This window comes from Bacillus rossius, chromosome 7 (genome assembly GCF_032445375.1).
Source record: "Bacillus rossius redtenbacheri isolate Brsri chromosome 7, Brsri_v3, whole genome shotgun sequence".
Lineage (NCBI taxonomy): Eukaryota > Metazoa > Arthropoda > Insecta > Phasmatodea > Bacillidae > Bacillus > Bacillus rossius.
Window position 1 is genome coordinate 61762185 of NC_086335.1, and position 10249 is coordinate 61772433.

At 43.1% G+C, this 10249-nt stretch overlaps 2 protein-coding genes across 2 annotated transcripts; one reads left to right on the top strand and one right to left on the bottom strand.

Annotated features, from left to right (window-relative positions):
* The first annotated feature begins 2186 nt into the window (after positions 1–2186).
* LOC134534587 (uncharacterized) lies at positions 2187–9830 on the top strand. The gene is made up of 2 exons (XM_063373069.1): positions 2187–2577; positions 6706–9830. Exons 1-2 carry the CDS (start codon positions 2187–2189, stop codon positions 7176–7178), a joined length of 864 nt encoding a protein of 287 aa, XP_063229139.1. The 3' UTR covers positions 7179–9830.
* On the bottom strand, positions 7208–8073 carry LOC134534590 (uncharacterized). The gene is made up of 4 exons (XM_063373070.1): positions 7950–8073; positions 7546–7902; positions 7293–7498; positions 7208–7255 (listed from the first exon to the last, which is right to left on the bottom strand). The coding sequence occupies exons 1-4, from the start codon at positions 8071–8073 to the stop codon at positions 7208–7210; spliced, it is 735 nt and encodes a 244-aa protein (XP_063229140.1).
* Positions 9831–10249: the final 419 nt, after the last annotated feature.

Consider the following 10249-nt stretch of genomic DNA (forward strand, 5'->3'; position numbering starts at 1 on the left):
CAACGACATCACTTATAAAACTGCAAGACAGAGCTTTGTAAAAATGGCAAATGGCTAGAGACCTGAAAAATTCGCGAATTCATTTATTGTTACCTATGCTAAAATTCAAATCATTATACCTTAGTGCTGCTTGTGCCATTGGTTCACTGTTAATCTGGAGGACTGAGGGCCAATTAGAGACCCTCACTCATAGAAGTGTCGAATCACAGGCCAACCAGTCGAGACAACTCACAAGTCAGCAGCCAATGAACAGTTGGCATTTGCCCGAGTGTGTAGAGGATATTGGAGTCTATCCTGGAGGTCATTTAACCCGCGAATTTTTCCGGTCTCTACAAATGGCACAAAGTTCTGCCTTGCAATCTTAACAGTGATATTGTTGGCAAACAAGTTTCCAAGTACTATCTTTGTTAAAGTACAAACAAAATTGTACAGTGTTAGTTGGTTTTTTAGTATTTTCTGATGTTGGTGTCGTCCTAACATTTTTTAGTGCGCATCCGTTGCGTTGTAGGTACGTGCTTATCGTGCATATGGGCCATTTGAAATCTGTAATATTTTATTATTTTTTAACTGGGGATTGGCTGGTTGAGAAACCGGCAATATTGGTGTATGTAGTACTGGATCTTGCTTTAAGATGGTATAATGCTCTTGTGGGAGGTGAATGCTTCAATGGCATATAATTTGTAATTATTGAATCATGTATTTTATTTATCTATATGTTGTGTAAATAAAAGTCTTGAATCGGAATTGTGTAGTTTCATATGTATTATTCTTACGTCATGAACATGCAAAGATATTTCAATTTTATAAAATGTGGATTTTTGTAAGACCTTAAAATGATATCTTTTTACACTATTATTACATTCGTGTACATTCTGAAAGAAAAAAATATCAATTCTAAACAACAATTAATATTTCTTATGTGAAATAATTTGTAGCAGTCGATCGTTATTCATAACATGAAATTACATAATAATTTGTGGTCTAACAGAGCCAAAATTTCTAATAAAAAATTATATAAAAATTTGATGTCAAAAACTATTGAAACCAAGATGGTGTCCTTCATTTACGTTTTCTTAAAAAGTAAGAATTGATTGTTATAATATAAAACTCTTGATGAATTACAAAAATATAATTTATTTTCAAAATTATCGTTTCCAATTTTCCTTAAAACATTTTTTTGTACATTTATAAAAAAAATTGCATTACATTATAAAATTATGTGTGTATATCTGGCAAACATAGCACACTGAAACAGTGACAGAGCTTATAGCAGATCTCGTGCATGAAACAGAGAAATACCTATTACGATGCACACTGCAATTTAAGGATGAAGACATGGTAGAGTTAGCACGTATTTCTGGTATTATCTTTGAAAGATTTGTGCAATGGGAGTGCATGACTTGATGTAAGCTTTTGGACATACGCCATTGCTAAGCACATGTATGTCTGTAGAAGAAAACTACAAAAAACACAAATGACCTAAATCAGAAACAAGCGACGTTTCGGGAACTGCTATCTGCTCCCGTCCTCAGGTCATTTGTTTTTTTTTTTTGTAGTTTTCTTCTACAGACATACATGTGCTTAGCAATGGCGTAGGTCCAAAAGCTTACATGAAGTCACGTATTTCTGGGTTCACTGTTTCGTATTATCGTCGGGTTCCTGTGTTTTTTTTTTCTTCCAAAGTTGTTGTTTGGCCGTATTCACTGTTTTTTCTTGCCTCTGGCTCGTCGTCATCAGCCGACTGCGTTCGGCTGTGCTGTGATGTTGTTCTAAATAATTCCAGGGGATTCTCGGCTGATGTTGGCTTTGTTTTCTGTGCGTTGGTGTGTTGGTGTCTTTTCTTTGTCCGCGTTCCTCGGGTTTTTTTTTCTCGGCGACGCACAGTTACAAACTATCGATGGCGGGTGTCGATATAAATCGCGTATTAGAGGGGGCGTCACGCAAGGTGGGACAACCGGAGAAGTCGGCCAGGAATACCCTTCCCTTTCACCCTCGGGCCTTTCGGCTGATTGGTCCTTTTTTTTTTTTTGCACCGTCCATCGCGGCCATTGTCCGGCTTCTTGCGCGCAGTCATGCTCCACTATCCGCGCCCGGGGAACTGGACCTCCGGGTTGGAGAGAGAGGGGTGTGTCTTTGGGGGTATATACCTCCCCGGGTAAGGACCGCGGCGACCACCAGTCGCGGAGATGACCCGGACGGCGCGGCTACTGGCGGCGGTGCTGCTGGCGGCGGCGGGGGCGGCGGTGCCCGGAGATACCTGGCGCAGGTCCTGCGCCGCCAGCTACACCTCGGCCTGCCTCAAGGCGGAGGCGGCGGCCGTCTTGGAGCGCGTCTCGCGGGAGGCGGAGCTGCAGCTGTTCCCTGGAGTGCGGCTCGTCAGGGACAACTCGAGCGGCGGTGGGGGCGGCGAGGCGCCGGGGGCGGCGGGGCTGGCGGCGGAGCTGGCGCGCGACCACCCCAAGGACGTGGGCGCGAGGCTGGACGCCTTCCTGGCGCGCCGCGTCGCCGCGTTCCTGGCCGCGCGCTCCGTCAGCGTGCGGCTGCCCGACCCCGCCTCGCTGCTGGCCGCGTGGTCCGGCGGCCTCCAGGCCGGTGAGTGCACACACCTCTCTGCTTCAAGGACGATCCGTCCAATCCAGTCAGCTGTAAAGGAAGGGGTTGTCTGTATAAAGTCGGTTATACGGACGATAATTTTACGTGATAACCAGAGGTGCCCACCACCCCCCCCCCCCCCCAAACACTATGACTCACCCCCCCCCCCTAACCTAATGATGCGCCCCCCCCCCCGAAATTTTTTATGTCATTTTCTCCATGATTTACTCAATTATTTTATAATATTATACTTTTTTTAGTATTATATTTAATCACATTTTTGCATTAATTAAAACTGATTTTCTAATAATAATTTTGCTCATATCATGTAATATTTCCATCCTGAACCGACAGATGCCTAAAACTGCTTTTTTTGAGGAAAGTGCGGGGTTGCCAATTTGATTTACAAGATTCCTTTCAATTATCAAAGCACCAGAAACGTATTTTCACATTTTCACATTAGAAGCTGTAATTATGTAAATAATATATACATTTTTCTCGTCTTTTAACCACCCCCCCCCTGAAATTTTAATGACGCAGTCTGCGTCGTTACCCCCCCCCCCCCCTTGGGGGCACCCCTGTGATAACTAGGGACCAGAAAAATTCGCGGGTTCATTGACCTCCAGGATAGACTCCACAGTACTTAACAAACTCGGATAAATAACACCTGTTCATTGGCTGCTGATTCGTGAGACGTCGTAACCAATTTTTCCATGATTCGGCACTTTCTTGTTTTAAGTTTTCCCATTGGCCCGAAGTTCCCCAGATAAAATGTGGGCCAATCGCAGGAGCTGTACGAAGGTATACTTTTTTTGGATGTCAGTCTATCGCGAAATCAACACGCGAATTTTTCAGGTCTCTAGTGATAACGTCATAATATCGATGAAAAATTGCATACTTTTTAATTTTCAAATATTATTTACAATTTTTTCAAAGTTAATTTAAATATAATTACGAACGATTAGTTTAAAAGCCCGTCTTAACCTGTTTGATATTATAGAAGATTTTCTCGCACAGTGGTTGGCCGGTTCTTGCACGCTCGGCTCAGCCGGAACATGACAATTTTTCGTGCGTGCAGCCGGCGTTCGTCGATTTATAAGACGTTATAACGTCAAAAAGAAAAAAAAAATCCCACAGCCGAAGACTACAACTAAATTCCTTTAGCTCCTCAATTCCGCACTTTAACATCTGCGCTACGAAGCGTACCTACATTAAGATATTGTATTATAATAATTGTTGAAAGAGCATAGACTTACGTTTTTTAAAACTTGAAATTACTCTTTGCTATGACTCTTTATGTGTTACGTCTTACGTTGACGTGATCCAGCCGTCTGTTAGCCAGGCTCATGATACTTGGAAGCAAGTTCATATAGGTGAATAGCAAGGGATTAGTCAGACGTGAAACCACACATAAGTAATTGAACCTTGACATGAAATAACCTATGACCAAATAGTTCGGTTACACCATAAACATTAAGAGTTGAGAATAATATCCAGGATACACTAAAGATTATTCCTACCACTGCAGTGCCTCTGGGTGCCGATTTCAAGCTATGGTTTCAGTGGATGCGTATTCTGACGAAAATTAATTTGTCAGAGTAGCTCAGAATTGTTCTTCAGAACATGGTGGTTTCAATGCAGGCGTGTTCTGATACCAGTTCGCTTCTAGCCACCAACGATGATGAAACCATAGATGCGTTAGAGGCGTTAGAGACGACGAGAGCTGATGAGACTAAACGAGTGAAGGCCTAACGAATTAACGCAAATAAAATATAAATTTCTTGGCTATCTTGTAATTACATTTTTTGCAAAACAAAAGTAGAATTGGTTCTATGCTTTAACATAATTTTTTAAAATTAATATTAAAACTTATTTAACCACGATAGTGTTGCAAAAAAAAGAGCATTAACTATGAAATATAAAACGTCTTGACACTTCTCCATCTTATGATTTGACATAGGTCGTAATAACAAAGTTTGCTACGCTCATTATGTTTGCTTGCTCTTAACGAAAGGGTTGTTTTCACCGAACATATTGGACGCACTGGTAATAATACTTGCATTCATGTGTCATTAGTTTGGATTACAGAAAATTGTATGTTGAATTACATTATATTTATGTATTATATTTTTGTTTCAAGTTTTGGTATTTTATTTAAATAGGCCCTATAAATACACAAAGAGCATTATTTCAACTCTGCATATAAATCATAGTATTTATCTGCAGTTAATTTTGCCACGCTTGTAATATGAACCAAAACAAGGCACCTTCCTATTAATTTTTATTCTCATTCTGAATTATTATTGTTACATATACTTACATATGTGTAGAGTATACAGTAGGTATTTCTGAAAGTGATGGTTCAAATCGAAATTTAAATTTCGTGTCCACCGCTGTTGGCCAGGGGTTTATGTAGCGATATTGAAAATCGACTCTTGTGTTACGACGGAATAGATCGGTAAAGTTTCCAGCTTTTAAAAAATATTCATTCAATTGAAAATCAGCCAATTTTAGTGGGGTTTTTTTCCGATGCATGAGCCACATATCGGGATCGGATACGTTTCATGATTGTATGGGAGATTTTCCTTGTGTAATGGTTGCGCTAACTCATCCAACACCATTTGTTGGTTATTATAATCACACGCCTATTTCTTCTAGAAATAATCCCAAAAAAAATATGGGTATGCTAGAAGTACTTTATTCAATTATTATTTTTTCCTATGATTATCAAATATATAACTATAAAATTACGTTAGCTAAAATATTCGGTTTTGGTTCTGTTTTGTTGTCTTTTAATTTCTGCTACAATTAAAAGGATACAACTTCATTTCACTGTTAAAATGTTTTAACCTTCAATTTAGGAAGAAAGCTGGTTACAAATTATCTAGGGATCTTCGGAGATTTACGGACACTGAGTTGACTAACTTTGGCCAATAATCTAAAAATAATATTCAAGGTGTATTAACAAAACATTTAAAAAACTGTTTAAGTCTGCAGTAAGAACAAACTTTCTTTTGTTCAAGTGTGTGTTAAAAATTTGTTTATAACGAAACAAACAACTCGAAAGTCAGAGATACGCAGTTTATACGGAGATTGTTACTTGAGAATTACAAAGAACGCTTGGTTTATTTGAGTTGAATTCGCCGTGCAGGTTCACACATGTGTAGATTGTCTAATGAGTAGAGTCACGGAAATTTCGCGGATTCATTTAGTCGCAAGCTAGAATGCAAACCTCCACATTGTCGCACTGTGTTCATGATTGGACCGCAGTTATCTGGACACGCCCCTCTACGACCGTGAGCCAACGATGTCCAGCTAGGAGAGAAAAGCGAATCAGGTAGTTCCAAATAACCAGGATAAAAATGTTCTCGCTAAGAAATGAACCAATGGGAAAGTAAACATGGGTCGAGAACACCTATAACGTTGAATTCTATCCTGAGGCCAGAGGAATCCGCGAAATTTCCGGGACTCTACTAATGAGTAGGGGCAGGCATTTTATGCGAAAAAAATGTGAACGCCTATTTGATTGCAACAAGGTATACCCGCAGCAGCGGTTTATTCCTTGTGATTGGCAGCCGTCTGCGAGAGAAGTCGTTGCCTTATTTCACCGAGCCACTCAGCACGTGTTTGCTTCAGCACTGAATTACTCTGATTGGTGTTGGAACACTGAACATGCAACTGAAAGAAACTCGCCCAACTACGAAACACAGACGATGCTACAGTGTTTTAACTTTGAGCTACACTTACACAAAGAAAAAAGGTTTGTTTGAATCAAACAAATATTTGTTTATATATGGCGGGAAAACAAAAATATTTTCTTGCCCGTAACAAAAATTTTTGTTAGCCTAACCAAAATTTGTTGAGTAATGAAATTGATTTGTTACACCTAACCAAATATACAGTTCAATTGAAAAAAAAAAAATAATTTGGTTGGGTCAACAAAATCTTTCATACTACAAAATATTTGTTTGAATCAACAAAATATATACGAACAAATTTTTTGTTGAGCCAACCAAACCTTTCTCTCAGTGTGGAATCTTTCCGCGAAGTGAGCATGGCCCTGCTGATGAGATGGTTGGTGATGTGTGATGTGTGTGATGTGTGTGTGCGCAGGGCGGGCCAAGGACAAGGGCGGCAAGGGCATGCAGCTGCTGCTGGCCGCCGCGGGCATGATGAAGGCCATGCTGGGCGCGCTGGGCATCGGCGCCGTGGCGCTGCTGGCGGGCAAGGCGCTGATGGCGGGGCTGCTGGCGCTCATGCTGGCGGCGCTGGTGGGGCTCAAGTCGCTGGCGGGAGGCGGCCACCACCACGTCAGCTACGAGGTGGTCAGCAAGCCCGTCGTGTCGCACGTGGACTCGCACTCGCACGAGCTGGTGCACGAGCACCCGCACCACGGCTACGCGCCCTCCTCGCACGGCCGCAGCTACGACGAGGCCCCGGGGGCCGCGGAGCCCGAGTACCGGCCCGCCGCCCCCGGGGGCAGCCTGTCCCCGGCCGCCGAGCCCGGGGGCGGCGTGGCGTGGCGCCAGAACACCTACCTGCCGCTCACCGCCCCGGGAGGGGACCTCGCCGCCCCCGGCACCTAGCAAAACCTCCCGAGCCCCGGGGGCGGCGTCTACCTGCCGCTCACCGCTCCGGGAGGAGACCTCGCCGCCCCCGGCACCTAGCAGCACCTCCCGAGCCCCGGGGGCGGCGCCTACCTGCCGCTCACCGCCCCGGGAGGGGACCTCGCCGCCCCCGGCACCTAGCAGCACCTCCCGAGCCCCGGGGGCGGCGTCTACCTGCCGCTCACCGCTCCGGGAGGAGACCTCGCCGCCCCCGGCACCTAGCAGCACCTCCCGAGCCCCGGGGGCGGCGCCTACCTGCCGCTCACCGCCCCGGGAGGAGACCTCGCCGCCCCCGGCACCTAGCAGCACCTCCCGAGCCCGGGGGCGGCGTCTACCTGCCGCTCACCGCTCCGGGAGGAGACCTCGCCGCCCCCGGCACCTAGCAGCACCTCCCGAGCCCCGGGGGTGGCGTCTACCTGCCGCTCACCGCTCCGGGAGGAGACCTCGCCGCCCCCGGCACCTAGCAGCACCTCCCGAGCCCCGGGGGTGGCGTCTACCTGCCGCTCACCGCTCCGGGAGGAGACCACGCCGCCCCCGGCACCTAGCAGCACCTCCCGAGCCCCGGGGGCGGCGCCTACCTGCCGCTCACCGCTCCGGGAGGAGACCTCGCCGCCACCGGCACCTAGCAGCACCTCCCGAGCCCCGGGGGCGGCGCCTACCTGCCGCTCACCGCCCCGGGAGGAGACCTCGCCGCCCCCGGCACCTAGCAGCACCTCCCGAGCCCGGGGGCGGCGCCTACCTGTCGCTCACCGCCCCGGGAGGAGACCTCGCCGCCCCCGGCATCTAGCAGCACCTCCCGAGCCCCGGGGGCGGCGCCTACCTGCCGCTCACCGCCCCGGGAGGGGACCTCGCCGCCCCCGGCTTGGCAGCACATCCGCCCCCAGCTGATCGCCTCCGGATGTACAGTACAGTTAGTACTATTGCCTCGGGAAAGACCTGCATCTGCGCTAAGCAACGGCCCTCGAGTACAAGTACAGGTGTTTTGAAGTGAGTTCAGCTGTTTGCTAGACTAGTGTGTGTGACAGAACTACGAAGGGAGCGTAAAACAGTGTTATAGGCATGGGTAGTGAAGCCAAGATGGGAGTAGGGGCCATAGTGTCCGCTCTGAGTAGATATGAGGACTGCAATGCTGGTAAGATGAATAATTGTCCGGTAGTTGCCTGGCAACAGTCCAGTTTATTTGCACTTAGCTTTGTCATCGTGCGCTCTGTCTGGACTCTGCCAGTATCTTTGTACAGAAGTACTAATTTGAGGTTTTACAAATATCATTCACTTACGAGTGCATGAGTGACACTTCCTTGAAAATTTATTAGTGTGCTTACGTCTCATTTTAAATGTTTACTTATCTTAATTGCGTTTGCCCTCCAGTTATAAGAAATTAAGGACATAAACGTGTGTTTCAGGCCCTTTAATTATTATTTATGAAATAAATATACTGAGAATGAGATTTTTGGTGTGAAATAACTTTTTGATTGTTGTGTTTTAGTGTCAATGTGATATTTATTTTTGGATGTTTTACAAAATACATTCCTTAACAGCAGCTATTTAAAACAGATATGTTCTTAAATTTCATGCCTTATTCACAGTATAATTCATGATTATTATCTTTATTATTTCAAGAATTTTTCTTCAAAACTATTTTAACAAAATGCAATTCCACTTACGTATCTTTCCACCAATATTCAAATCAAGTATACTCTTCAACTATGTAAACTGTAAGTCATGACTGAGTTGACTTCGACTTGAGGAATGAAGTAGTATTGGAACAAAATGGAAAGCGATTTTGTAATTTAAGAACTAAAAAAATAAATATTTAATTAAAACTCCTTAATTAGATCTTGGTTTCAAAATTAGCGTCTGTTTACAGTCGTGGTTTCACAGGTATTCCAAAGATCGAGCGGTAACAAATGAATCTCACCACAAAATCCTTTGATTTGACTACAGTCTAATTATGTTTCTAAAAACAAACGTGATAATAATATCATCTAACCATGGCTAACTTTCGCGGATGAACTCGCTTATAGGTTACCAACCTTCAACCGCGAATTTTTCATGGAACCTGAAAAGTGACCTTTTGGGTTGTTTTTTTTTCCCAGAGGTAAGTTTGACCTTGTTAATAATGATGAAAGTCACCAGTTAGCTTAAAAGCATGAAATTAAATACATCAATACAATCCTACTTTTATAAATAATTTACTATAATTATTTGCTAGTTTATTTAATTGAATTTAACACATTTATATATTTCCTAATTCCTCTTAAATGACATATTAATTTAGCCTGTTAATTTTCATGTGTTAGCCAAAAGTATGATTGTTAATTAATATGTTGTCACACTATACAAGTCCATTACAAAACAGTATACAAGACTTACGTTCCTTATTTAATTGATTTTCGAAAACTTTCAATTTGTTAAAAAACTTAAACAATTTATAAATTATATGTTAATGTATACAGTCATGAATTCTGTGAGTTTTTACGTTTTATTTGTTAATCTTATTTTGTTATAGTTTATTGCTCGCCCAATTATTTGATGTAGATACTTTTAAAATTGTGTATTTAACTGTAACCATTGAAATTACTTTTATATAATATTTGTTACCTAAAAATAAATTTTCTATAGTCTGAGTGATATTCATTGGGAATATTTTTGAGCTTCATGTTGACTCTTATGTTTATTCTTTTATAATGCATTTACATTAATTAACTAATGGATTGATACATTTAATTAAGGTACAGGATCAAGCCATATAGTCTATAAAGCTCAAATATTATGTTTTTGTGACTTTGAACAGGTGTTCGGTAAGACTTCGCCCAAATTTTTGATTTAGAATTACATGTCTTCAAAAAAAAAACGAAAAGTAAAATTGCTTTTAATTATTATTTCTGAAGAGGGGGAAAAATCCTGAAATGTTTTTTCTCCTATTGGTATTCAAACCCACTACACATTTGGTAAAATCTATATTTTAATATTCATGGCAAAGCGTTAGTACAACATTGAAAATGTTCTCGAGTAGATGTCAAGAAAGTTTTGGATGACGCAACTGTTCA